Genomic DNA, 26,892 nt, shown 5'->3' with positions numbered 1-26,892 from the left:
GCCGCACAGCATATATGGCATACTCCTCGTGGTGCTGCCAGCAGGCGAGCAGAAACATTTGGATCCGTCCCACGACCAAAAGGGGCCATCGGAGGAGGCGCTGGTGGCGCAGGCAGCGCAGCATTCTGCGGGGGTGGCGGCATCGCCTTGAGAGGAGTGATCCAGGAAGTCAGTCCACACGCAATCCTGGTTTGTGGAGCCATCGCAGGGGGGAGACGGTGGGCTGCAGGCAGGCAGGAGGCGGAGGGGCAGGGAGGGAGGTGGCGGGTGAGGGCTGGAGGAGCGAAGCACAGGGAGGGTTTGTCTGGCATTTTATCATGTGTGCAGCCTGCCAAGAGCTGGGCCCAGAGCAGGTGGGCGGGCAATGCGGCAGTTTGGTCCAAGCGGACACCTTGGGGACGGCGGCAGTGGGCTGGGAGGAGGCGGGCTGGGTGGCGGGCTTGGCCTGCAGGCGTGATCGGGCAGCAAAAAAGGCAACAAAAAGGCATGGCTGAGTGGCAACCTGTGAGTCAGGGCTGCACATTGCCCACACTCCAGCATGCATGCAGTGCTTGTGAGCCTAACAGCCGGGGTTTAGCGGGCCCAAACTCACGGGGGGGTGGGGGGTGACGGTGGTGCGGGGCAGCAGCCGGCTGCGGGCAAGGAGTGAGGGGGGCGGCAGACGGCGGCAGTGGACGGCCAGGTGAGTGGCCAGGCAGGCCAGCGGGATGCAGACAGCCATGTGTGCGCATGCCATGCAGCCACACATCCTGCCCACACATCCAGCCAGCCAGGCCTGCGGCCAGCCGCTCTGGGCAGAGCACAACTCGAAGCGGCGCTGCCGCTCACCCGTGTCGCACATATAATTGTACTCATCATAATAGGAGCTAAGAGCAGGCGAGCAGAAACAATAGCCCGTTGTTTTCCCCCACGTCCACAAGGGGCCATCGGAGGAGGCGGAACAGAGGGCGCAGCATTCCCCGGGGGTGGCGACGTTTTGAGTCTGGACAGAGAAAGACCACTTGCAGGCCTGGATTGTGGGGCCAGCGCAGGGGTCAGGGGGCGGGCTGCAGGCAGGCAGGGGGGGGGCGGAGCGGCCAGCTAAAAGTTGGCGGGCGAGGGCTGGAGGAGCGAAGCACAGGGAGGGTTTGTCTGGCATTGGTTCATGTGTGCAGCCTGCCAAGAGCTGGGCCCAGAGCAGGTGGGCGGGCAATGCGGATGTTGGGTAAGAGCGGACACCTTGGGGACGGCGGCAGTGGCGGCAGGCTGGGTGGCGGCGGGCTTGGACTGCAGGCACGATGGGGCAGCATAGGCATGGCTGAGTGGTAACGTGTGCATTAGGGCTGCACATTGCATTGCCCACACCCCAGCATGCATGCGTGCATTGTCTATTGGCCTGCGGACGGGGCTTTGCGGGCCCAAACTCACGGGCTGGGGGGTGGCGGCGGTGCGGGGCAGCAGCCGCCTGCGGGCAAGGAGTGAGGGGGGCGGCAGACGGCGACAGTGGGCGCCCAGGCAAATGGCGAGGCAGGCCAGCGGGATGCAGGCAGGCATGTGGGCGCATGCCATGCAGCCACACATCCAGCACACACATCCAGCCAGCCAGGCCAGCGGCCAGCCGCTCTGGGGCAGAGCACAACTCGAAGCGGCGCTGCCGCTCACCCGTGCCGCACAGCATATTGTCCCCAAAAGCGTTGAAGCTGCCAGCAGGCGAGCAGAAGCACGCGCCAGACTGCGATGGGTCCCACGACCAAAAGGGGCCGGCTGAGGAGGCGCTGGTGGCGCAGGCAGCGCAGCATGCCGCGGCGGTGGCGGTGAGTTGCAGGAGGTTAAAGTTAGACCACACGCAAGCCTGGTTTGCGGGGCCAGTGCAGGGGGCAGGGGGTGTGCTGCAGGCAGGGAGCAGAAGGGCCAGGGAGAAGGTGGCGGGCGAAGGTTGGAGAAGTGATGCGAAAGGGAGAGCTTGTTCGACCTTTCTGGGTGTCTGCAGCCCGCCTAGAGCTGGGCAGGTGGCCAGGCAGCTCACAAAGTCTGTACGAGTGCGCAGGAATGCGCCTGAGTGCGCAGGCATGTTTATTGTGTTTGTGGCAGCGGCGGCACGCGCACCCGGCGGACGTGCCCATGGGGGGCAGGCAGGCGAGCAGGGAGGCAAGCAGGGCCAGGGTGCCGGCCAGGGCTGGGCGGCGTCTGTACATCCTCATAGATGCCTGTAGGGAGCCAGCACAGGACCACAACAACGTTAGCGCAGCACGCAGACGAGGCGGCTGGAGGGAGGCAGGGCAGTGGGTGGTGTCTGGCGCGGCGGCGGCAGCAGCTGCCCACAAACGCCCATTGCTTGCAGCCGGCGCACACTGCACAACCATGCGGGTTGTCAACACTAGGCGCGGGCAAAACCCATGGCCGCCTCCCAATTGCCATCCTCCCGCGGCCCGCCCTCCCCGTGTGGCCCTTCCCCAGCTGCTGCTGCTGCTGCCCGCACCCACCATGTAGATAACACCATGTGGATAACACCAGCGCTGGGCACCTCAGCCCTTGGCAGGCGTCTGGTAGCACCCGCTACAGTGGGAGTCTCTGCCGGAGTCAAACACGTTTCTACTCAGCTTCTGTGCGGTGTCTATGCGAGGATGTGCTGAACCCGGATGTAAACGCAAACCTGCTCGAACCCGTACGGAAATTAAGCTCAGGGGTCCCCAAAAATCCTGATAAATCCCGAGGAACCCGCGCGTCATGCCACGGACATTCCGAGGTCCTTTAAATGCTCTGGGGCCACGCATGGCACCTTCCTAAGGCCTCGTGGTGGCCCAACGTCGAACCCGAACGGTTCCGAGGCCAGAGCAGCTTTCGGAATAACGCACCACCATCACCTGCTGCCGCCTTCGCCGCCGGCCGCCACCACAGGCAAGCCGCTCCCTCCGCTCTGCCAGTCGCACCACCATGACCCATCCCTCCCTCCCCCCCACCACCAGTTTGTATTCAGCTACAGCCTTTTCCCAGTTCTACATCACAGGTTGCATCCAGTTTGCCAGCCTTCAGTGCTGCGATGTTGAGTATGAAGAGCAAACTGCCGCTTCAACTCACCCCCCAGTGCTCGCAACACCAACCCCACTCGCCTTTCGACATCAAATGCCAGCGCCAGCCTCTCCAAACCATCGCGCACAGCTGGAGAAAGGCCAGGGTACTCAATGCCGCCTGGATCTCCTCGTAGGATGGTGCCGTCATGTCCTGCATTGAAGAAAGCCGAGCATGGAATTGGACGACACCAAAGCAGCGAACAGCAGCGGCGGCATAGGTCATAGCGCGGAGGCATGAAGCTACTGGAACAAGAGCGTGGGATGCCAGTCATCATCCATTTGGAACCAAGTGTCGGCAAATGCGATGCTGTTTAGCACCGCAGCCATGCCGACCAGGGCCAGAGATGCCAGGCCAGCGCTGCCCCTACCCCTTCCGGCGACTCCGCAACTGTATCAGCTTCATCCACTTGTGCTTTGATGGCATTAGCTGCTCGCCGCAGTGCGAACTTGACGCCAACTTTGTTCACATGCGACAAACGCTCGGCTGCCGGTTTTAACGTCGCCTGCTTCTTATACCCCTGCGGCACCAAGCAACACTCACATCGACAGATCTAGACAGACACTCACACCAGTTCCATCTTGATTTCTGAGCTTCCGAGCAACTCAAGCTCACCGATGTCGAGCCTTCCACAACCAGGCGGGTCCAGGCAGGCCAGCAATGACCCTGTCACGCTGGGACGAGCTGCAACGCAAAGAACAACCAGGGCATGCCAGACGTGTGAGCGGGCGAACGGCGGCAGGCGGTGGCTTGGCCGTGTGCGCCTTCAGAGACATCCCCGCGACCAGCTTCCGCGATCAGCCTGGCACCACATTGTGCCTCACGCCCGCAGCCTCGCACCGGAAGACGTGGCCGCCAGGCAGGCTTCCGGACATGGCATTTTCTATGCACGGCGATTTGCAGCGAGCGTACTAAGCTGGGCGTGATACCTACAGGCGCGCGCAACTCGGAAAACTCAAGGCCTTGCAAGGCAAATGAATGCAGAGGTACGGCGGTACCATTTATGTGGCGCGAAAAAAACTGGTGCTGAAACTACGAAAATTCTGCCTGAGCGCGCGTGAGCCGGTCTCGAGAGGCGCCCATGTCGGGGACGGACAAGCTTGTTCAACGGGGACGGACAAGGCTTCCCGTTCGCGGATTGTTGGCACTAGGTAGAACGAGCGTGCGCGCAATGCCGGCGCGACTTCTGGCGGACCTGTCACTTTGCTCCCTGCCGTGCTGCGCACCTCTTCCCAGGACTTTTACTGCTGGGAGTGTACAGATTGGGGTTCAGGGCACCCCGTGGATGCCAACGGGCGCCCGACGTGCAGGCACTAGACCGGGTGAGGCGGCGGTTGTGGCGCGGTTGCAGGCGGTTGCGGAACACGTGCAAAGGAGTTGTGCTGGCGCTGCTGCTGGTCATGAAGGTCCAGTTAATGGCAGATCCAGCGATTGACAAACTGTGGATTTCAAGCCAGTTTGAAAGGACAGAGTACAGCAGCCCCCGCTCTGCCCCGCATGCAGCAGCATCTTGGGCCACCCCCCTGGCAGACGACGCGCGACTGCAAAGTCTACATTTTGGACGTTTCGGAGACAGTAGCGCCTGCCGCAGGCCTGCCGCAGTGCGATATCAACGACCCAAAGGTGGGGGAGGACCTGGCGAGCTGGGTTGCTTAATCCCACATCTCACAATACACGCCTGCTCTGGGTCCGCTGGCCCTGCCACCGTGACCTGGTTTTTTGGCGCTGGCGTCATGTGCCTAGCTCCCCAGTGCATTAAATTGCGTATTCTCTGCAGGTTTGGCCTCTTGCCGAGCCGGGGGAGCTGCCCTGGGACCTGCAGCGCATGGAGTCGATGCCGCACATGAACTATGTGCATGCTGGGCAGTACTGGCTGACCCAGGCACTGCGCAATGCCAGCGGCGTCCTCACTGACAATATCGATGAAGCGTGCCTAGTTTGGGTGGACATGTACTGCTACAACCAGGCAAGTTCCTCAGTTTGTAACGTACATTGCTGGAACGTGCAGAGCACTGTGTGCTGCTGCGTATTGTTTGTATGACCAGGTTTCGGCGCTGCGCTCGCCAACCTGCTTGCCTCCATTCTGCAGTGGTTCCTGGTGTATCGGGCCATCACGAGACGTAAAGGAATGGAGCTTTTTGCAGGATACTCGGCAGGGGACAGGAACATTGAAAAAGTCCTGCTTCAGGCGTGGGAGCACATCATCGCTTCCCCGCGCTTCAAGGCAAGTGTCCACAAATGCATGGGGGTTGTTTCTACAGGTCAAATCATTTTTGTAGGTTGAATGCCGCGGGGATCTCGTTTCCCATGCAATGTGCAGAAACGCCAAGGACGCGACTATGTGATCCACGTGCCATTGCCCAACCCTGGCAGGGCATTTACCCGCCTGATGTGCACAGACCTGCTGTACGCGCACACGCTCATCAAGGAACGGGCACTCAGCTGCGCCAATAAAGGCCGGCCAAAGGTGCTGTTGAGGGAGGCGCAACTGGTGCCCTACAATGCAGGCAAGGCTTCATCAGTTTCGCCATCACAGATGGCAATGTCAACCCTGCACCTAGTCCTATCATTCCGCCTCTGCAGTTGCCGATGTCGACCTGTCATCCCCGGTTGTCGGATCCCGCCGCCCAACATTTGTGTACATGAAGGCCACTTGTGGTGCACAAGAAACTGCTTTTTGCGGAAAAGTGATGCGTCAGGCTGTCGTATCCGCGTTTGGCGGCAAGGCTTCAGACATCGAGGTAGTTTGTGGCTTCAGCATTGGCCCGAGTCCTTGCACCTAAACTGCTGGACCCGGTCGCTGCCGCAACCTGCATGCACGCACTGTTATCACAGGCAGCTGCCAAAGATTCTCGTCTGAGCCTTTGGTGCAGGTGGCGTGCGCCGGTGGCCCTGATGTCGATCGCACAGAGTCTGCATCACACGCGGGCACTCAACGGGAAATGCGGCGTTCGGTGTTTTGCATAATGACACCTGGCGACCTGCCAAGCACTGGCCGTCTGACAGAAGTGCTTTTGGCTGGCTGTATTCCAGTGGTAGGCGCTGGATATCTTGCGTTGAAAGCTGGCCACCCATCTGGCATCAGCTGGCCATTGGCATTTACGGAGTTTACCCTGAAATGCTGTGCTGCAGTTTGTTGGCGCTCCTTGGCATGAGTTGCCCTTTAACCATGGCGAGGTTGACTGGGCCTCATTTTCCATTTTCCTGGCAATCAAGGAAGCCGTTTGGTTGGACCCAAACATCACTATTTGCAAGGCGCCGCTGATACAGTGGGATCAGTCTGCTGATGTGAAGTGGGCAACCGTGTCAGTAGCCAGTATGGAGGCGGCATTGGCCTACTTGCGGTAGGGTTGCTGGGCACAATGAGCGAATGCCATTGCGGATGTCAGATTGTCATATTTTTGTCAGCCTGGGACCCACCTGCATTTTTGTGGACGGCCTGCAGGGGCATGCCCAACGAGGCAATTGAGAGGCGGCAGGCAGCACTAGAGCACGCCCGAAGATCATTTTACTATCCTGCAGCCCCAGGCATGCAGACTTCTGCTGCTGCCGACATTATCTTTTCCAACCTGATCAGGTACGGGCAGAGACTAAAAGCACAAGAGTTTGTGCCCTGATGCAAGAAAACAGTTGAAAGCTTTCTCTTCCGGTTGCACAAACGTTAAAAAAAAGGAACAAGCCAGCCTGGTGACAAGAGACCAGGAGGGAGCGTGGCTCAATCTTGTAGAGAGTTTCAAGTTGGGTTTCAAGTTGGGCTTCAAGACGTTGCAGAATCATTGACATAAAACACACGCCAAAAAAAAGTCATTCCACATAACAGCACACATTGGACAATTCCATAATAGCTAATCATCTTCTCAGAGCATCAAGGTACATGGTTCATGGTTTGTCTTCAGCCGGTGCAGCTGGCACTCATCACCAGCATGGGCGCCGAAGGGCCCTGCGACCCCCTAATCGTGATTTGGTCATTGGCGCCAAGACGGAAGCGGGGCATGACGACCGCCAGGCGCATCAGGCCCTTGGTGGGACCCACAAACTTCTTCACATACGTGGCTGAAAGCCTGATCTTAAGGAACGACAAGGCGTTTTTGGCAACGAGGGTACTACTGCCAACCTGCAACCAGAGCCATAGCACACAGGCCCAGGTTTCTCGCTCATTTTCAAGCGCAACATCGATGCTGCGGTAGCTGCTCCTAGAACACAGGCAGTGAAACAGCCCAGCGAGGCAGCAGCGCCTTGCTCACCAGAGTCCCGTCACAGCCGGGCTTTGCGCAGGGGATGTCTGGGCTGATTGTGCCTGGCGGGCATTGGAAGCAGGTGCCAGTGCTCCTTGGCGGGCAATCGGGGGTGCAGAAATCCTTCAGCTTCCGACTGCCGTCGTAGACCTCCAGTGGAATGGGCTTGGTGTAGGTCAGGGTGGTGGGGGACAAACTGGAAAGCCACAAGTGCAGGTCGACGCTGGCAAACGTGGTCGCCGCGGACAAGAAGGAGAGGTCAAACGACAGGTCTATCCAGTTCAATGAGGCGGAAGGGACCGAGTGGTCAAGCTTGTGAACATCATCCCCCCCAAAATTCGGCGCCTTGTAGCCATTGGCAACAGTCAAGCTCAGTTTCCCAAGCCCATCCTGTATGGCCGAAGCAGGATGCAACGTGCAGTGAGCAGCAGAGCCAGGAGCAGGAAAGGCGGCAGCGCCTGCCCACGGCAAGGTGGCACCCCCGGGCTGCTGTGATGTGGGATTGAGCGCAGCTGAGGGGTTGCCTACCTCGGTAACATGCGTGAAGAAGGGCACCGAGGTGGTCTTGGGACACGAGGGCGCCACCTCAATGTACGTGCTCAGGGAGGCTGCAGCAGGAGCAGAGGGGGCGGCCATCAGGAATTGCAGCAGCAGTCAGGCAAGCTGCTCCTGATCTTGGTCTTGGGGCAGCAAATGCGTGCAGACAAACACAGAGGTTGCTCGTATGAACACTGGCTCAAAGTGGATCATCATCCAGGGATTGGGAAGCAACTTGCCTGTCTGCACGCCACCCAAGACGGTGTCGGTTGCTTTGCCTTGGACTGTCATCTTGTGCCAGCCAGGCCCCACATCTTTGTTCATGTTGATCATCACCGGCTCGTCATACAGGAAGCCGGTCTTGTTGCGCCATACTTTGCCGGGCTTGTCCTGCAGCGAATGCAATTGTCTTGTTGAAGTTTTGAAGCGTTCTCCGCTGCTGCCTGTGTGCCAAGGTTGCCACTCTGGCATTTGACGACAGGTCGTTGGCTGGGCAAAGTAGTTTCCCACCCGCCCATGCCATCTCACCACGTCAAAATCGTCGTCAAAGGTGATGATGTGGCGGGCTACAGGGTAGCCGGGATACTCAGCATCTGCCTTTGGCGGCTCAGTGATGCGGGAGGCCTTGATTTGCATGCGGTAGACACCGCCAACGGGGATGAGGAAGATGGGCCACACGTTCACCACCTGCAACCGGAACCAAACCGGCCTTCATCACCAGGCGCAACAATGACACCGCAGTAGCTGGTAGTCGACAGGGACTCCCCGCCCAGCAAAGCAGCAGCGCTTTGCTCACCGTGAACTGCGTGTCATCTGTCCACCCCTTCATCTCAAGCCTGTGACTGGTGGGGTCGTTCCACCCACAGAAAGGGGCGACGCAGGGGTAGCCGGAAATGTCGGGCAGGGCAAAGGGCAGAGTGCCCAGAATCTGCATGGTGCGCCGCTCGATCCTCTCTGGATTGGTGCCACGCTGCACCACGGAGTCTGGGTAAAAATAAGAGTTGGTCATGATCTCGAACATTACGTTGCCGGACCCCGGCACACCCTTGGTGGTGTCGTACGGGATGCTGTCGCTCCAGCCGCAGTTGATGCGCGATGCGGCATCGTCGTTGGTCGACAGGCTGAACACCTTGGCGACTTTGCCGCCCGTCTGTGTGCAGCTGCAGCAGCGGGCACAGTGAGACACGAGTGTGTGGGACAGTGCAGATGGCAAGTGTCGCCTGCTGGTGGAAGGCAGCTCTCGCCCAGCCCAGCCGAGGGAAGCAAGCAGCAGCAGCCACAGCAACTCGCTGAGAGGAGAGGCTCCTTACAGAAGCGGGGTCAGGGCTGAGCGCCATACGCGGTACTTGCATCCGACGGGGCCATATGGGATGCTCACGCCGTCCATTCTGTAAGGCACAGGCAGATTGACTGAGTGGCAGCAGTGCCGGCAATAAGACCACAGCTGTGCCAACCAGTCACGAACGACTGCAGATGACATACTCACAATGAGGCGTCATTGCACTCAGGGAGTGGTTTGATTACGTCCGTCTCTGATTTCTTGACAAACTTAAAGCCTGGGCGCCACAGTCGGAGTTGCAGGTCCCGCAATATGCCGGGGTTTTGATACTGCATGTTTCAAGGGCAGGTGGGCAGTGGTGGATGGGCAGGGTTGTTGTGCAGGCCCCAGGATGGGAACAGGCACGGTCTCTGGCTGCTTGCACACTTTGCCCTGTTCCCATCCCCGAGTTACCTTCAAGCTGTCCAGTTTGAAGGTGCCCTTGCGTGGAAGTTGCTGGTTGTACGGCATGCACCCACGCTGCGCGCTGTGGCCCAGAGGCTGCACTCTGGAGCTGGACAGGTCGTTGTCCCACCACCACTCATAGCTGCATGCATGTGGGGCACACGCATGGGGCTCTGGTTTGTGTGTGTGTGTGTGTATGGTGGTGGTGGTGGGGCGCGGTCGGCGGCGGGGCGGTGACGGGGCGGGGAGCTGGGGGGGGCGAATAACAGCAACCGGGGTCCCCGTTGGCTGTCCCAGGCACTGCCATACTTGTTTCTCTTCCCCAAAAGGGCAGCGCGCACGCGGCACGCGGGGGGGCCGCGTGCCCGCCCCTTAGAGGAAGCCCACCTGACCCACAGCGGCCTCCCGCTCGTAAACGTACCACCACACTTGGGATGCCTGGTGAAGGTCTTGGGCACCAGGAACGACGGGTATGCCGGCAACGCAGCGAGGGCCATTGGCAGCGGCCCCAGCAGCGCGAGCAGCGCCATCAGCGCGCTCGTACCGACGACCATGGCTCACGCACACGCGGCCGACACTGGATAAACACACGGCTTTTGTTCACTACAGCGCACTGGGGACTCGCGTATGTGGCGCTTCGCGCTGGTGCAAGGGAGATGCGAAAGGAGCAGAGCAAAGCAGTGACGAGGAGGTTGAAGGGGAGCCTCCTCGAGCGGCATGGCAATACTGCTGCTGCAGTACACGCGGGCTCGTTCGATTCACTCTGAAAAAAAAACGTTGGCGAGAACAACTTCTCGCTAGGACGATTGGCAACGCAGTGGTCAGCCGTGAAAGAGGCTCTACAAAAAATGCCAGCTTTGCCACTCTCACGCAGCCTGGCAGCCGCGCTGCTGCGCAAATAGGTGACGAGCAGCATGCGCTTGCCCGGTCCAAATCATCATATCGCGCGCCTGCCGCCCTCACCCCCGCCCACCGCCGCCTGCCGCCCGCGTCTGTGCTGTTGCAGGGTGCCGCAGGCATTTGGGGTTGCATGACACTGGTTGGGGGCGACATACATTTCCATGAGGCCCCAGGTGCCGCCGCGAGCGCGGCGGCGCACGACCTCAGCGGGCGCGTTCCTGCTGGCCATCCTGCTGGCCATGTCTGTCGTTCACATGCACCGCTCTTGGCGGCACATTCCCGACGATTGCGGGGGTGGCAGCAGCGATTGGGCTTCCGCGTCCCGTCGCAGGCTTGTCGCCATTGCACCAGCCAGGGGTTTCAAGGAGGTACGAGGGCGCCGGCATAGGGAAGCGAGCATTTCCGTTTGTTCAGCATTCCTTCCCTCCTGGCATCCTGCAGGTGTTTGCTACGTTGTTTGCGCTGGAGATGCAAAACCTGCTCGGCATCAAGGATAATGGGCCGCTGCCGCCCGAGGGCACCAGTCATGACTTGGGGGAAGTGGTGCGGGGCGTGAAGGTGGGTGTGGCCTGCTTGAATGAATGATCTCAGTTGCAAGCATTCCAGCCAGTTGGCAGAAATTGTGCAGTATATTCATGTTGACAGCAAACTGTCCTCCATGCAGGAGCAAGGGGTGGGCATCTTGTTCACTTCGTTGAAGTGGTTCTTCCAGCAACCCACCCCAGACACATTCAACTTTCGGGTTTTAGACTACCTTGTGCAGACTGCGTGCAGCCAGGGCCTGCAGCTGTCCGTGGTCCTGGATGCCCAGGCCAACCCGCCGTGGGTGTTTGACGTGGTGCCAGATGCGGGCGTGGTGGACTCCAAGTACATCGGCCACAGGTCAATCTCGTTCAACCACCCGGCCGTGATGCAGCTAGTGCATGCCTGGTATGATGCGGTCCTGGCACGGATGGCGGAGCTGAATGCCACCTGCATCCACTCCGTCCAGCCGTGCTTCAACAACGAGTACGAGACGAAGTACATTCAGGTGACAGCACGCTCTCTGTGCTGTGGGCGGCAAGCAGTCGCCCATGCCCAGATCTCAGTGGCATGTGGAGTTTTGTGGCGTAACCCCGAGCACGGCTCTGCTTAGCCTTGTGCCTGCACATTCTTTATTACATCTACTATTTCTGCATCTCGCTCCCAACTTACCTCGCCTCTTTCACCACGCCCGCAGGAGGCCGATGGTGCTCAAGACTACAGCGCGCAGGCCATCACACTGTTTCGCCAGTACCTGCGCAACATACATGGCGAGATCAGCTTTTGGAACGAGCGGTGGGGCACCTCCTTTTCGCACTGGGCAGCTTTCAAGCCGCCCAAATTTTTCCAGCACGGCCAGCATTGGGGTGACACTGCCACCAACGTATTCTACTGGGACTGGCAGCACTTCCGCCACCAGCGCATCCATGAGGTGCACGAGAGTGGCTGCATGCACATTGCGGCATATGGCTTCCGCTGCATCCAACACTTCGCAGAATTCATGACTGGCAGCGATGCCATCTATGCTGCGGGCTCGGTGTTCACCCTGGCCGCCAGCCCTTGGCTGGACTACATTGTGGTGGACTCCAACTTCATGACCACCGCCATGCTGCCCACGCGCGACGTGCGGGTAGTGCAGCTGCTGCTCAGCGCCATGAAGCCCTTTGGCAAGCCAGTATTTTTCGAGGGGGCCTTTGAGAGGATCAGCGACCCTGCAGTTCACCGACGGGCAGTGATGCTGACGGCGACATCCGGCGCGCACGGCATTGGCTTCACCAACTGGCTGGACCGTGTCGGGCCCACCTTCTTCAACGATACCCTGCAGGGACTGCCGCTCCCGCACAGCGACGCTCCGCCGGTGGCCGTCCTCTCGCCGTACCGCTCCTATTGGGCCTTCAAGGGCACACCCAAGGATGCCAACGGCGTGCTCTTTCCCACAGACCCGCAGCAGGACCGGCTGTTTGCATGCCTGGATGAGGTGGAGAAGGCTGTGCCATCGGTGGATGGCCTGCAGATATTTGGCGTGCCCACCATGCTCCTGGCGGTGGTTGAAGACTTTCAGCGCATCTGGTATGTCGAACCAGAGGTGCTGCTGTCCGGGGATGCAGAGACCATAGTCAGGATCAAGCAACGGGCGGCGGAGCTGGGCGTGCCCTGGAAAAAGTGCGCACTACGGAAACGGCAAGGCAAGAGGGGGGCGCCACCCGTATTGGTCATTCCAGAGGTGTATTGAATTTTGTGATCTTGTTTCATTGCATCTGTAACAATTCTCTTGGCCACAAGAGATGGCCAGAATCCAGCGCTGCACCGCCGCTGCGCCGCAATTGTACCACTGGCCGGTCAGGTGCATCGATCAATGCGTCCTGGTTCTTGTGTGCTGCATCAATTGTGTGCTGGTGCCAGATTTGCATCATCTTTCAAACAAACAACGACCTATTGCTGCGGTTGCGCTGACTGAGGTGAGGCCGGCAACTGACAGTGGCCACAGCATTTCAAACCATTCGCCTTGTTGGCAGGCAAACGCGGGTTGGGCCCGCGTGACCAGCTCTCTCCCAACCAGCCCTTCCAACCAACCTCTCCCTGGCAGCCCGCTCGCTCAAAACACATTTTCGCGGTTGTGGGGACGCTTGATTGCAGCCGTTCCAACGCCCTGGCCGCTCACTCGCCCTGGCGGCGGCGCACGCCGTGAGATGGCGCCGCGGCAGCGACACAGGGCAGGGCGCCGCCGCCTGGCGCCGTCCATCCTCCTCCTGGCATTGGCGTTGTCAACCATTTACTATGCCAGACACGTAGGCGGGCGTGTTGATGCTGCCACCGAGCATGCATTGCGGACTGGGGGCACCGCCAAGCCGGACGCCACCACGCCGGCTCGCGTGCACGGTCGGATGACCAAGAGCGGGGTGCTCGCCGTGGTGTCGATGCTGGCCGAGGGCCACAAGTGGAACGACCTGCTGTTCCCGCCCGATTGGGTGAAGCGGCGGTTGGCAGGCGAGAAGCCGGAGCCGCCGTCCAAGTACTGCAACCCCATGTTCAATGATAAGTGAGCGTGCATGCAATGCTCAGCATCGTCCAGATGTGCTTGAGCCGCCCCGTCTGTTGACCCTGGATGATGAGGCCTGCGCAGGAGATTGACTAGCTTGCATGATGAGCTGGGTGCCTGGGTAACTGCAGCGCACCATGCTGCACGACCCCTTGACAAGCACTGCTTCCCAACCCTCTGTTTTGGTCCCATGCTGCAATGCAGGTACAAACTCATCTACTTGAAGTGCCCCAAGAATGGCGGCACCACGGTGATGGATGGCTACTTCTCGCATTGCGACCTCCCTTTTCATTATGACTACTGCCTCCACATGGCCGACTACACCAACACCACTGAAGTCGCCCACCTGAACAAGGTGTGGGGCGAGTACTTTGTGTTTGGCTTCTCCCGCAACGTGCTGCGGCGGGCACTCAGCCAGTACAAGTACCTGGCCACTTTTCTCAAGGAGGAGTGCCACATGGCGTGGGGCGAGTACTGCCAGGACCCCTACCTCATCGGCGACGTCTGTGCCAGGAACGATTCCACGGGGGCGTCGTGCTGCACCCAGGTGCCGCCGGAGCACCAGTACCTGCACGTCTCGCCGCAGGCCAACTGCCTCACCACCACCACGGGCCAGTACGCGCTGGACTGGCTGGGGCGGCTGGAGAACTTTTACGAGGACTTTGCGGAGCTGCTGTCCATTCTGAATGCTCGGCCGGGTGTGCCCAAGATCCCATCGGAGCTCCCCGGCCAGCTGAATAACGTCGACCCCTGCCTGAACCGCACGCTGATGGGGACGAAGAAGGGACGAGCCAAGGCGCGGCTGCTGAAGTGCGACAAGCTGGACTTCTACACTGGGGCGAATGAACACTGTTATGACAGCATACGGCAGTTTTATGCGGAGGACAGTGCTCTGTTGGGTCTTTGATGCTGTAAGCTGCAACACTGTGCCAAACGGTTTACACGAGCAGCTGCAGGCAGCCAACCGGACCGAAGCTCAGGGCGGCGTACATAACGGCAGGTAGTGGAGGAGCCAACATGCTGCTGGGTGGTATGGAAGTGAAGGCGACAAAGATGAAACACCAGGGCAACTTCCAACCTTGCCCGTTTGAAATGTGCGCCAGCGCCAGCGGAACGGCGCCGCCTCAATGACTTGCCTGGTAAAGCTACAATTGCGAGTGGACATCCCTGGCAAGACTCTTATTATTGAGTCTGACGCCCTGCATCAATTTTGTTGTTTGTGTTTTGATGAGTGCCAGCTAGGCTTGCAACGTCACACCCTCACCTCTCAACAGCAACAGACGGTTACAGGCTGCTTGATCGTCCGCACCTTTTGTGTCTCTCTTTCTGTCGCTACCCGGGCGCAGGCAACCCCACCTGCTTCACAACCACCCGCCTCGCTGGTCAGCATGGACCGGCAAAGCCAGTAACTCTCAATGGTTCAGCAGCCCGGCAAGACCGGCCAAGCTGAGCAGCACTCGGCGAATGGGCTGGTGCACGCGGGTCGTTCCTTGGAGCTCACAGGTGCGCTTTGTTTGCTGCTGCAGTTGGGGACCGGGCCCAGGCCGCGAGATTTCAGCATTGGGTCCAGAAGCAGCCTCTGGCCGCCACCCCCAACCACCCGCCCGCGCTCCGCCGACGTGGCGCAGGCCTGGAACGGTTGACAGGGGGCCTGCCGGCTGCCATGAGCGCTGCTTTGTACCCCAAAGGCTCCCTTCTGGACCTCTTCTGGACGGTCTTCCTGGTGGGCGTCTGGTACTTTAGCAACTTCCAGTTCGGCTTTGGGCTCAAGCGCACCAGCAACCGGTTCCAGAACCTGGAGCTGTGCGTGTTCCTGCTCTGGGTGCTGTTCACCGTGGGGTGGGCGGTGTCATGGGCTGTCCGCCTCGCCTACACTCATGTCTTCACCAAAAAGGCAGAGTGTGACGGCATGGGCAGCCCTCGACGAGATGAGGAGGCCGCCATCAAGCACCACAACGACCACCAGCTGGATGCGGAGCAAGCTGCGGTGGCTAGCAACCATCTGACGACAGTAGCCGTGCACACCCTGGGCATGAGCTTTACCTGCCTGGCGTTCATCGCCGGCAGCGTGCCGGTCGTCCAGGTGAGCAGGCTTACACCTCTGCCTGGATGCATCTTTGGAATGATTGTGCAGGCTCATCGCGCTTGGTTGCTGATGGCCGCCGCTTGGTGCCTGTTCCTGGCCACGTGCTCAGTTGCTGGCTACCTGCGTTGCTGGGTTCAGGTGTTCAAGAGCCTGGCGCCCATTTTCACAACAATCTTCTCCATGTGCTACCTGAGCGCCGTATTCCCCTACTCGGCAGTGGCTGCGGTGCGTTGGGCGGGGGCTCAGCTTGCTGTTAGCATCGCTTGGCCAGGGGAGTCCATGGTCTGGTCATGTGCACCCACGGATTAACGCGGCTGGCAATGCACAAGCAAGAGCTTGGCTCCGCTGCCTGCAGGTGATGCTGCTTGTCGGTAGTGCAACCCTGTCCAGCTGGAACACGCCTGGATTCAAGTGAGGGCAAAGTAGCTGATCCATGAGGGCATGCTTGTTGTGCGTCTTTGCGCATTTGCAGTGCCCACCACCTTTTGTACAGGTGGCTTTTCTGGGCCCCTCCCCTCCGTCGCGCCACACACTACATGCTTATTTTCCCCGCCCCCCCCCCCCCCCCCCCCCCCCTCACAGCTTGACAGCCGTGCTGATGTGCATGGTGACCAACCTGTCGCTGCCACTACGGAACGTCATGGTCAAACAGCACACTGTGCTGCGGCAGACCCAACTGGCAGCGGTGGGCAAGGCGGGGCCCAACTCGGTGCGCCTGGCGCTGGACACAGCGGTGGACCTCAACTTTGGGGGCATGGTCATCCTGACCCCACTCTGCCTCATCTTCATGAGCTCGCTGGAGGTGCCGGCCGAGGACGTCGCCATCGCGCTGCGGTTGGGCATGCACCGCATCATTTATGAGATTGCCTCGCTGATGGTGCTGACCCGCATAGATGCCGTCATGCACGGCTCGCTGGACGTGCTCAAGCGCGCGGCAATGACGCGTGAGTTGCCGATGGGTTTGGGTGTGTGTATATGTGGTGCATCCATGCCTGAGAAGAAGGAACTGAACACATGGATGCTGCCAATTTGCTTCTCCCCATTGCGGCAGCCACACCCCACTGATCTCTGAAGTTGCCGCACCCTGCTGCTGCAGTGATAGCCCTTTCAAGCTTCGAGGCCGTTCACCCCCTCAACCTGGCTGGATCGCTGTTTGCGTTTGCCACCCTGCTCTGGTACAAGCTGTCGGTGTCCAAGCAGGCGTCGGCAGGCGCCTCGGGGCGGGCATTCTACCTGCCAGACAGGTGGCGAGGGAAAGTGGCAGGGCTGCTAAAGCTCACGCTGTGCTGTGTTGCGACATTTGCCTTGAGATTGTTCATCCAGGCCCGCACCAAGCAGCAGGGCGAGCGGTAACGGTACCACGGTTCATTGAGCCACTTTGTGCCTTCCCTGAGCTATCTTGCTGTTGGTTTCTTCAGTTATTAGTAGTAAATTTTCATTGAGGCTGATTGCTCAATCAAAGAAGGCGACTGCATGGCGGGCGCCAGCGGGGCAAAGCTCTGGACAGTTGTGTAGGCTCCGGCGGACCCATCAGAAACACAAAGCAATCAGGGGCCCACTTCCTCTGCAAGCTGCAAGAGGACAATAGGCGCCGGGCATTTGTCGCCGGGAAACGGTGCCTCGAGCCCAACCTGAGCCGTTTCAGCTAGATGAGCTGCCCAGTGACAAGCGGCACCAGAATGGGGCTGCAGCAGCAGCCCCTCAGGTGGACGCACCTCACACCTAGGGTAAGCCCTAACATGCATGTCGCCCGTGGCGAGTTGTCAGCATTGTCAACAGCATGGCAACTGTGTTGCCTGTGTGCAGGCTGTTACCGCCGGCAGGAGGCGGCCCGTGGCAATGGTGAGTTGGCCGCTGCCGCCGCAGCTGCTAGGTGCCCCGGGTGCCTTGCTCATCAAACTGCAGCGTGGGGGACGTCTCCTTGACCTCTTCCCCTGGCTTTGACGATTATGACTGCACAGGCATCGGCCGCGCCAGAAACCGCCGCACCGCCCGCTGCCGGCGAGCAGAAGAAGCTGTGGGGCGGGCGCTTCACGGGCAAGACAGACCCCCTGATGGAGAAGTTCAACGAGTCGCTGCCTTTTGACAAACGCATGTGGGCGGAGGACATTCGGGTAGGCTCTTGCTCAGCCTACCCGCACCAATTCGGGTGCCAGTTTAAGGTGCCAAAACCCCCTAGTAACCACCATGTCACCCAAGCTGAGTTTTCAGGCACAAACAATCATGCAATGCAGGGCAGCCAGGCATATGCCAAGGCACTCGCCAAGGCCGGCGTCCTCACAGAGGAGGAGGCTGCGACAATTGTGGATGGCCTGTCCAAGTATGCAGCCCCCCTGCTGTGCTTTTTGGAGCATCAACTCTTGCCTCGCATCCAGCAAGCATAGATGTTATGGCCTGGATCTCCTGCCCCAGTGCATCCCTCAGGATGACTTGTGCTGCGTGCTGCTCCGCGCAGGGTGGCTGGCGAGTGGCAGGCAGGCGCGTTTGAGATAAAGAGTGGCGATGAGGACATCCACACTGCCAATGAACGCCGCCTGAGCGAGCTGATTGGTTCCACGGGTGGCAAGCTGCACACAGGGCGCAGCCGCAATGACCAGGTCGCCACCGACACCCGGCTGTGGCTGTACGGGCAGCTGCAGCTCATTCGCGCTGCACTGCGTGAGCTGATTGCGGCGGCGGCAGATCGCGCAGAGGCAGAGGTGGACGTGCTCATGCCAGGCTTCACCCACCTGCAGCCAGCACAGGTGCGCACAGTGTGGGCGCCCACACCAGCGCCACGAGTGCGGTACATTCCCTTTTCTGCCATCTTGTGCCGCTGACCGTCTCATTTCCGCTTGCTCCTGCGCCGCAGACTGTGCGGTGGGGCCACTGGCTGCTGAGCCACGCTGCTTCGTGGCAGCGTGATGACATGCGGCTGCGGGATTTGATGCCACGTGTTGGCACGCTGCCCCTGGGCTCAGGTACAGGGGAAATTTTTCTCGTTTTCACAGAGGCATGACGTAGCCTGCACGCCACAGCATGAGAGGTTCCACGCGGCCGGCAGTTCACAACGTAATGCTGGCATTCATGGCCACCCATACATGGGTGTTCAAGCAACCTCCCAGCCCTTCGCCATGCAGGCGCCCTGGCGGGCAACCCCTTTGGCGTCGACCGGCGCTTCCTGTCCCAGGAGCTGGGCTTTGAGGGCCGGGTGTGCCCCAACTCCATGGATGCAGGTGGGTGTGCTGCTGCCAGCAGCGTGCTTGACTGCAACTGGCGGGTGTTTGGTAGCTGCCCTGCCTTGCTTCCACCTGCCGCTGCCCCCACCCTGCAGTGAGCGACCGTGACTTCGTGGCCGAGTTCCTGTTTGCCTCCTCATTGCACCTGGTGCACCTGAGCCGCTGGGCTGAGGACCTTATTATCTACTCTTCTGGCCAGTTCAAGTTTGTTCAGTGCAGCGATGCATACGCCACAGGTGTGCGCCTCGCTGCGACCTTGCTGTGTGCCATGGGGGAGGTTCCTTGTTCAGCAGCAACCGGAGGCGGAGGGAGTTCACGCGTTCCATAGCTGCCCTGAGCCCATAGCTGTCGTCCTGCCTGCCTCATGTGCCCGCCCGTCAGGCTCCAGCCTGATGCCCCAGAAGAAGAACCCAGATGCGCTGGAGCTGATCCGCGGCAAGGGCGGCAAGATGATTGGCAACCTGACGGGCATGATGGCGGTGATCAAGGGCACGCCCACCACCTACAACAAGGTGCGCCCGCCTCTCCGCCTCTGCGCTACATCCATGCTGTGGCCGGTGCATGGGGCTGTCAGCCGGCGCCCACCTGCCCTTGCCTTTGCTTGCCTGTCTGCAGGACTTCCAGGAGTCGTGGGAGCTGATGTTTGACACGGTGGACACCACGTACGACTGCGTGCGCATCGCCACGGGCGTGCTGTCCACGCTGCGCATCAACCCCGACAAGATGCTGGCGGGGCTGTCGGGTGACATGCTGGCCACCGACCTAGCCGAGTACCTGGTCCGCAAGGGTGAGGCTTGGCCAGGGTGGGGGAGGGTGGGGGGCTGCCAACAGTGGTGAACCTTGCTGTCAGTTTCATAAATCACGCTTGGCAAATGCGGGCACACAGTTCATCCATCTCTCCACATTTTTGCCCAGCGACCCCGCCCACCCTGCCCCCACCCAGGTGTGCCATTCCGCGAGACACACCACATCAGCGGCGCGGCTGTGAAGCTGGCGGAGGACCGCGGCTGCGAGCTGTCTGCCCTGACGGTGGCCGACCTGCAGGGCATCCACCCGCTGTTTGCGGAGGATGTGGTGGAGGTGTGGGACTTCAACCGCTCCGCGGAGATGCGCGACACCGAGGGCGGGGCTAGCAAGCGGAGCGTCCTGGAGCAGGTGCAGAAGCTGCGGGCCTACCTGGCAGACAGCTGCTGACCGCCCTCTCAATTCGTCGCACAGGTGGTAAGTTGATGAAATGTGCAGGGCATCTGAAGGTGCCCGAACTAAATGATTATTCAGAACATCCGTGCAATGATGTTGGCAACTGCCTTGTCGAGAGACGTTGGTTATGTCGCCTAGCACCACCTTTGCGAAAGCTGGCAGCAGTATGCATTGCCACAATTCGCATATGGTGGGATTTCAAGTGTGGCATGGTGCTGCAAGTTGATGGTTTCACGTGGCGTGTTCTGCCGATGCGGGAACGGCCGCGCCGGTGCCGCCAGCCTGTCGTGCTGTCAATGGTATTCGCACGGATCCAGGGGACCGGGGGCTCCTTCAGTAAAGCTTTGCAGGTCCCAGCTCCCTCTCTTGCCATACCTGGCTCCCAGTCACTGTGGTTCACTTCACCTGGGCCACGATCAAACCGTGCAGGGGCCAGCCGAACCAGTCCTCACCTGCATGTGCTTTCGCGACCGTGCGCGTGAGTGTGTTTCAGCCCTGGTTGTACACCTTGACTCGGGCCAGTGTCGGCCGGCTCCTGCTTTTGGAGGGCGACGCTGGTCTGGTGCTTATTTGATGGTCAGCAGCGCCCCAGCTACACCTGCCCCGCCCGGGCGCCCCACCCTCCTGCCCGCCCGCCCGCCCGCCCACAAGTGCAGAGCGCCGCCGCCGACAGCAGCAGATCAGGTCCAACTCATTACATTTCCTGGCTCCGTTCATCCGCCCTGTATACTGAGCTTTGGAGAACTGCAGTCAAACTGAACAAGTGATGGCAGATGCCGAGGAGTTTTGGGGAGAGGAGGAGGTTGCTGGCCGTGAGCAGGCACAGGGGGAGGAAGACGACGAGACTGGCGAGAGGCCGCATCCCAGGCGATTTTCATTTGGAATACTGGGAAAGAGGATGGCCCTAGTGGCTCAAGGCGTCGGTGATTCGTTAGCCAGAACCGCAGCTGCGGTTGGGGAAGTCATCGTCGACTCCGACCTGCGGAGCAAGTCGGCCGCGCTGCTGGCCGAGAGCGTCGGCAAGGCGGCGGCGGGCGTCGGCAAAGGTGCGGCGGGCTCTTGTCATAGATGACTTTGGCGACAACATATGTGCGGCATGCTCCGCTTCACAGTTGTCTGCTTTTGTGCAGGCCTGCAGCAGGGGGCGGGGCGCATCGCCGCCGGCCCACGCACCGTGCAGGGCATCCTGCAGAAGCTGCAGCATCGAATTGAGGAGCAGCGGATGCACTCGCTGCTGCAGGAGCAGCAGGACACGCCCGTGGATGTGCAGGCACGGAAGAGCATGTGCATTTGTGACGCACGCATGCACGTGTAACGGTGCACTGCCGACATCTCCACGATTGTGTGGCACGCAGGTGGCGTTCCAGCTGTACGAGGATGCGCCGCAGGAGCTGCGCTCGCGCCTCTGGATGGCGGTGCTGGAGCACCCCGAGCTCTGCAAGGAGTACCAGGCAGGTTTGGCGAGACACTGCTGGCGAGGCGCCCGCTGTCGACGTCCACTTCGCTACTCAAGTGGTTGTATTCCCTTGCTTGCATTTTGCAGACGCTGGCAGCAGCACTGCAGCATCAGAGGTATCAGGTGGATGGCAGCACAACGGGGGGTGATGGCAGCGTTGCAACACCAGCAGCAAAACAGGCAGCAGGAGCAGCAGGGATACCAGCAGTGCAGCAAGGGCAGCTAGAAGCGGGACCAGCAGGGGCAGCAGGAGGGGCAGAATGTTCTGATGTGTCAGCTGTGGCAGAACCTGCACAAGCCCACGCAAGCAGCAGTGGGCCTGGCGCAAGCGGACTGCAAGGACAACAGGTGCAGCCAATAAGCGACGAGGGACAGGGGCGAGCGGACGCGGCAGATTTGGCAGCACCAATGCCGCAAGAGGGTGCCGGCGACCCCGCCCACGACCCTGCCCACCTATCCAGCAGCTACTCGGCTCCCTGGGCGACACACCACATCCATGCTGGCCCCAGTATGAGCGGGGCCTCCTCCAGCCCACACATCCAGCCAACAGAACAGCGGCAGGATGATGATGGCTGGCAGCTGGTGAATGATCAGGCTGCAGCATGCAGGCTTCAGGGCCAAGCGCTGCTGGCAGGGGCTGGGGAGCATCCGCCGTACTGCAGGGAGCGTGAAGGGTTCAGAAACATTCTGATGACTGCGATGATGAGCATCCCCTGGCCGCTGCCCAGCGAGTACCCGCCAGAATGCAGATATTCAACGCTGCTGCAGATCAGGTGCAGTATGTGTACTCATGCTAGGCCAGCAGCGATTATTAGAGTACAGGGCCCGCAGTGTGCATGCGTCTTTGGTTGTTCATGGATCGGATGCTCGTCAACATCTGCATTTGCCTCCCACGCTGCCTTTTCTTCAGCGTGGGCCAGGAGGACATTGATGAGGTGATCAGCCGCGATATCCACCGCACCTTTCCAGAGTATCCGCTCTTCGCCTTTGAGCAGGTAATATATGGATGGTTCTTGATGCCCAGCATTAGTAATGTTTACCTTTGTTACTGGCTTGTTTCTAGAAAATGAAGTGGGACGCTGTGATGCAGGGACAGCAATCGCTGTACAACGTTTTAAAGGCAAGGATAGCATGATTTGGGCACCTGCACTTTTAATGTTTCCATCATGTGTTGCGCGCACTAACCTTCTTGTTATGATCTGCCTGTTGGCTCATGCAGGCGTACGCATTGCACGATATGGAGGTGAGGAAGCAACCCTGCATGTGTCTTGTAACGTCTTCCCCATGATCCCACCTTGCCACATGAACTTGTCCACTGGCCATGGTTTCATGCTGCAGGCGGCTTACTGCCAGGGCATGGCATTTGTGGCGGGGCTGTTGCTCTTCTATGTGCCGGAGGAGCCCGCATTTCAGCTCTTCTGCCGCCTGCTGAGGTATGGCGTGCCACAACACCTGGCCATGTTTTGCCGCACTTGCCCCTTGTTGATAGCTGCACCTCCACCGCCGCTTCCCCACCGGCTGGCTGCAGCACCAGCGGGCCCAACCTGCGTCGTCTGTATCTGCCAGGGCTGGAGGGCTTGAAAGCAGAGCTCAGGAAGCTCGAATTTTTAGCAGAGCGCTTCCTACCCAATCTGACTGCTCACCTGAATGTGAGAATCCATGCCGTGCCTGCGCAGTAGTGTGGCACTCGTGTTGATTGAGCATGGTTGTGGCCTGTAGCTCATGTTGCCCCACTCCATGTGCCCGCTGCTCCTGGTGCAGGCGGCTGGGGTGGTACCCGTGCTGTTTGCCTCCCAGTGGCTGCTCACCTGCTACTCCTGCCCCTTCCCAGTGGGCTTCGCTTGCCGCCTGATTGACGTGATGCTTCAGGCGAGCAGCGCAGGCTTTGGGTGTGCTGGTTATGTACAAGCAGCTGGTGTTTCCTAACAAGACCGAGATGGCTGATTGGTGTGGGATTTGAGAACACACCAATCAATTTCTGCTGCACTATTTTCATTTATTGCAGGAGAACAGCGATGCAATTTTGCTAAAGGCAGCTATAACGATCTTGGCAGAGTGTGAGGGCGATCTGCTCATGCAGGAGGTGGGGCTATTTTGGCATGTACTAATATGATTGCTCTGTCCAGGGTAATCTATAGCTTGCCGGGCATGCTGTGTGTGTTCACGGCTGCCCTATTGCTGTTCCGTAGGACTTTGAGGCACTGCTGACCTACCTCAAGGTGGAGCCAGTGCAATGGTCGCCCCAGCGGCTGCGTCGCGTTCTCAATGCCGCCATCTCCAGCCCAATAACAGCGCAGGCGAGTGGCGAACGCCCTCTTTCTCGTCCCAGTTTGCCTACCCTGTGCACTTGACTGTGGGATGCCCAGGACCAGCTGAGCGACCGCAGCATAGACCTCATGCATTGCCGCTGCAGGACCTTGCGGATGCCGACGCGGCGCTACACTTGGGCTTCACGGGCTCGCTGTCGCGGGTCGCCACCTTCTCGGCGGAGCCGGAGGTGTCTGCACCCGAGGGGGAGGCTGGGGCCGGCCCACCAGAGGCAGCAGGCGCCGCGTCTCCTTGGAGGGCACGTCACAGCCGCAATGCATCGCTCGCCTCCCAGCCATCTACCACCGCTTCGCTACCGAGCGGCATGCCAGCGGGAGAGGCTGGAGACGACACTGTGGCGGCTGAGCTGGCCGCTGCGCAGCAGCAGATTGATGATGAGGTGGGTGGGGGTGTATCCCAGGTTCTTGTGGCAGCACAATATCTTCCAGCAACCGGGCACTAGGAGCTAACCCAATCTCACCCGCACACCCTGGCACACCTTTGTGCAGCTGATGAACATGGTGCTGCGATTGGACATGGATTGGAACGCGCCAGGCGATGAGGATGCCGAGGAAAGTTATTCCAACACGTTACACAGCGTCGTCCAGACGGGCAGTGGCGGCCACAGCAACCCGCTCGGATAGGGGATGTGGCGGTGTTCTTTTGGTAGCAAGGGTCGATTCAGAGGGCAGGCACAGTGCACATTCCTCCCTGTGTCTTTTTACACTGCGATTGTAAAACACCAGCGGAGACTCCGAGGGGCGTCAGAGCCAAAGACAAGCATACGACTGGCAGGTGCAGTGCCGGCCTGGTTTCAAATGCTGGCGACCACCTTTCACTCCTTCTTGTCCTCCTCCTCTGGCGCCTGCTGTGCCTCTGCTAGGGACATCTGCAGTGCCAGTGCCAGCTCCGGATCGTCAACCAAGTCCGGCATCGCAGCATCCTCGCCGCTGCCAGGCGCAGGCGTTGCGTCTGCCTCGGCGCTGCTGCCCGCCTCGGCCGCCGCTTTGCTGGGCGCCGCAGGAGTGGCAGCAGGGGCTGCACCAGGGGCCATGTGCATGCATGCAGTTGGCGGGGGTTGATGTCATATGAAATGGATGCTGGATCCAGTGCCCTCCCCACCCCACCACCAGGGAGCAAGCCACGGTTTGTTTCAGCACAAACTTGTCGCGGCTAATTTACCTGCAGCGGGTGCCGGGGTGGCCTGGTCCACCTGCATCGACAGCGCCAGTGCCTGCTGCAGCAGGGCATCCTCATCCATGGCATCAATGGCCATGCCCTCCGCGCCCTCTCCACCTCCATCTGCGCCACCTGCTTCACGGTAGGCCAGCCACACGGCCGGAAACGCAGCAAAGGGATTAGACAACTGCCGTGCGCATGCACAACCGCTTCCAAACACGAGAAAAGGCGAACATGCAGAGCTGCCATTGCCTAGCATCACGAGCAGTGTAGTACGCACCGGGTGCCGCCTCTGCTGCTGCGCCCTCTGCTGCAGGCGCGGCCTCGCCACCCGCCTGCTGTGCCGCGGCTGAAGCAGCTGCCTGCCGGGCACGCTCCTCCTCCATGGAAACCCGCAGCGCCAGCGCCTACACAGCGGCACCAGGCCGCCCGCAAAGTTGGTGGCTTGGCCAACACGCGCTCGCCATTGCCTGCACTATACCACCAGCAAAGCAAGCGAGCTTGACCCTGCCAACTCTCTGGTCTCACCAGCTCTGGATCCAGGGTGGGGTCCACACCCAGCTCGCCATAGTCAAAGCCGTCGACCACATTGCCTGCAGAAGAGAGCAGCAGTGAAGAGCAGCGGGTGAACTTGCGCATCCCGGCCCGCTTTGCCCTTCATGCCCATGGCGCAGCACTGCCTGCCACTGTCTGGCCAGGCACGAGCACCCCGCACCCTCATGCCAGGCGAGCAGGGCTGGCACTCACTCCGAGGCGCCGGGGCGGCGCCCTCCTCGCCGCCGCCGCCGCCGCCGCCGCCCGCGCCCTCCTCCATGAAGATGGGCGTGCCAAACAGCATGTCGGACAGGATGGTGCCGGGCGGCACGGTGACCAGGTGGCTGTTGTCGTTGCTGTTGACGGCGGCGTGGAATGCCTCCAGCTTCTCGCCGTTGGCCTCCTCCGACCCGAAGCTCACCACGTCCACCGCCACGTTGTTCTTCTTCAGCTTCTTGGCAATCTTGACCAACGCATCCTGCGGCGGGGCGCGGCGCAGGTGGCGGCGGCTGGGCTGTGGGCTTTGCTGAGGAAGGGCAGAGCCAGGCACGGCAGTGCAGCAGAGCGCTCGCCCAGCCACGTTCCCAGGCAACCATGCTGCTCCAGCGGGGATGCCCGGCCCATGTCCTGCAGCCCGGACAGCTCACCTTGTCCTCTGCGATGGGGCTGCCCACGAAGATGACGATGCGCTGCCGCTGGTTCTTGTTCTGGCGGTGCTTCAGCGCCAGCTGCGCAATCTGCACCGATGTGGCCAGGTTGACGTCGCCCTCAATCTTCATCTCCTGCATCGCGTTGAGCACCTTGCCCAGATCGGGGGTGGGCGTGACCAGCACCTGCGCTCCACGAGTAGGGGCAGCAGCTCTGAGTGAGAAGGGGGTTGAGTGAAGCAGCAGGTGCCAATCCAGGTCCAGAACCTGCGTTTCCCAGCGGTGCGAGCCGGGCTGGCCGCTGCTGCAGGCGTTGCCCGAGCTGCACCTGTGGCGTCTTGCCCGCCATGGTCAGCACCCCCACGGTGTTCTCCGGGTGGTGCTGCGTCTTGGCGCCCGCCAGCAGGTTGACTGCATCAGCCTGCGCCTGGAAGCGGGTGGGCGCGTAGTCGCCGTTCCGTGTGAACTCGCTGTTGTCCACGCACACCACGGTGGCCTCCTACGTGTGGTGTCAAGGGGCGGCGGCGGGCAGCAGCGGTTCAGCGGGCGGCGGGGCGGCCGTGGGAGTGGCCAGGCCCGGGCTTCAGCGCTCCGCGCCGGGGCACTTCACGGTACTCCGAGCTGCCAGCCCGTAAGCAGCTGTTTGTCGTAGAGGCAGGAAGCACGGCAGTGCCGGACTGATCGCGTGCGTGCCTGCTCCCTGGGGTTCTCACCATGGTAGGTGGTTGTCAAGAGTCTCGGCTAGGCGCAACGCCGGCTTC

General features: G+C 60.5%; 7 protein-coding genes across 7 annotated transcripts; 5 read left to right on the top strand and 2 right to left on the bottom strand.

Annotated features, from left to right (window-relative positions):
- Positions 1-6,625: 6,625 nt before the first annotated feature.
- CHLNCDRAFT_58910 (expressed protein) lies at positions 6,626-10,222 on the bottom strand. The gene is made up of 10 exons (XM_005844264.1): positions 9,931-10,222; positions 9,553-9,685; positions 9,307-9,428; positions 9,131-9,208; positions 8,617-8,980; positions 8,349-8,507; positions 8,075-8,210; positions 7,812-7,891; positions 7,293-7,673; positions 6,626-7,162 (listed from the first exon to the last, which is right to left on the bottom strand). The coding sequence occupies exons 1-10, from the start codon at positions 10,095-10,097 to the stop codon at positions 6,941-6,943; spliced, it is 1,842 nt and encodes a 613-aa protein (XP_005844326.1). The 5' UTR covers positions 10,098-10,222; the 3' UTR covers positions 6,626-6,940.
- A 382-nt stretch (positions 10,223-10,604) lies between these two features.
- CHLNCDRAFT_139079 (hypothetical protein) lies at positions 10,605-12,697 on the top strand (the record flags this gene model as incomplete). Its single annotated transcript, XM_005844348.1, has 5 exons — positions 10,605-10,684; positions 10,775-10,811; positions 10,885-11,001; positions 11,108-11,473; positions 11,663-12,697. 5 exons carry the CDS (start codon positions 10,605-10,607, stop codon positions 12,695-12,697), a joined length of 1,635 nt encoding a protein of 544 aa, XP_005844410.1.
- Positions 12,698-13,349: 652 nt separating this feature from the next.
- CHLNCDRAFT_139078 (hypothetical protein) lies at positions 13,350-14,411 on the top strand (the record flags this gene model as incomplete). Its single annotated transcript, XM_005844347.1, has 2 exons — positions 13,350-13,504; positions 13,709-14,411. The coding sequence occupies 2 exons, from the start codon at positions 13,350-13,352 to the stop codon at positions 14,409-14,411; spliced, it is 858 nt and encodes a 285-aa protein (XP_005844409.1).
- Positions 14,412-14,919: 508 nt separating this feature from the next.
- CHLNCDRAFT_139077 (hypothetical protein) lies at positions 14,920-16,943 on the top strand (the record flags this gene model as incomplete). The annotated part of the gene is made up of 6 exons (XM_005844346.1): positions 14,920-15,007; positions 15,133-15,587; positions 15,729-15,815; positions 15,946-16,001; positions 16,173-16,534; positions 16,687-16,943. 6 exons carry the CDS (start codon positions 14,920-14,922, stop codon positions 16,941-16,943), a joined length of 1,305 nt encoding a protein of 434 aa, XP_005844408.1.
- A 596-nt stretch (positions 16,944-17,539) lies between these two features.
- On the top strand, positions 17,540-20,002 carry CHLNCDRAFT_26929 (argininosuccinate lyase; the record flags this gene model as incomplete). Its single annotated transcript, XM_005844345.1, has 9 exons — positions 17,540-17,704; positions 17,825-17,910; positions 18,046-18,334; positions 18,442-18,550; positions 18,710-18,805; positions 18,904-19,044; positions 19,190-19,320; positions 19,424-19,595; positions 19,752-20,002. The coding sequence occupies 9 exons, from the start codon at positions 17,540-17,542 to the stop codon at positions 20,000-20,002; spliced, it is 1,440 nt and encodes a 479-aa protein (XP_005844407.1).
- Positions 20,003-20,419: 417 nt separating this feature from the next.
- CHLNCDRAFT_58908 (hypothetical protein) lies at positions 20,420-23,390 on the top strand (the record flags this gene model as incomplete). The annotated part of the gene is made up of 10 exons (XM_005844344.1): positions 20,420-20,486; positions 20,665-21,054; positions 21,139-21,278; positions 21,364-21,463; positions 21,552-21,609; positions 22,375-22,459; positions 22,684-22,707; positions 22,803-22,897; positions 22,993-23,113; positions 23,226-23,390. The coding sequence occupies exons 2-10, from the start codon at positions 20,775-20,777 to the stop codon at positions 23,388-23,390; spliced, it is 1,068 nt and encodes a 355-aa protein (XP_005844406.1). The 5' UTR covers positions 20,420-20,486; positions 20,665-20,774.
- A 1,216-nt stretch (positions 23,391-24,606) lies between these two features.
- CHLNCDRAFT_54537 (hypothetical protein) lies at positions 24,607-26,847 on the bottom strand (the record flags this gene model as incomplete). The annotated part of the gene is made up of 8 exons (XM_005844263.1): positions 24,607-24,809; positions 24,954-25,082; positions 25,231-25,357; positions 25,479-25,543; positions 25,698-25,962; positions 26,132-26,317; positions 26,460-26,630; positions 26,845-26,847. 8 exons carry the CDS (start codon positions 26,845-26,847, stop codon positions 24,607-24,609), a joined length of 1,149 nt encoding a protein of 382 aa, XP_005844325.1.
- Positions 26,848-26,892: the final 45 nt, after the last annotated feature.

Source organism: Chlorella variabilis (genome assembly GCF_000147415.1).
Source record: "Chlorella variabilis unplaced genomic scaffold CHLNCscaffold_23, whole genome shotgun sequence".
In the NCBI taxonomy this organism is placed as follows: domain Eukaryota; kingdom Viridiplantae; phylum Chlorophyta; class Trebouxiophyceae; order Chlorellales; family Chlorellaceae; genus Chlorella; species Chlorella variabilis.
This window is presented reverse-complemented; position numbering and strand designations above follow the sequence as displayed.

What these genes read in the sequence shown, in the direction of transcription:
- CHLNCDRAFT_58910 (XM_005844264.1), bottom strand. Translation starts at nt 10,097, where the DNA reads ATGGTCGTCGGTACGAGCGCGCTGATGGCGCTGCTCGCGCTGCTGGGG. An exon ending in GGGAGGCCGCTGTGGGTCAG is followed by an intron (nt 9,686 to 9,930) that starts GTGGGCTTCCTC and finishes ACATGCATGCAG; the next exon opens with CTATGAGTGGTGGTGGGACA. An exon ending in GAGTGCAATGACGCCTCATT is followed by an intron (nt 9,209 to 9,306) that starts GTGAGTATGTCA and finishes TGTGCCTTACAG; the next exon opens with AATGGACGGCGTGAGCATCC.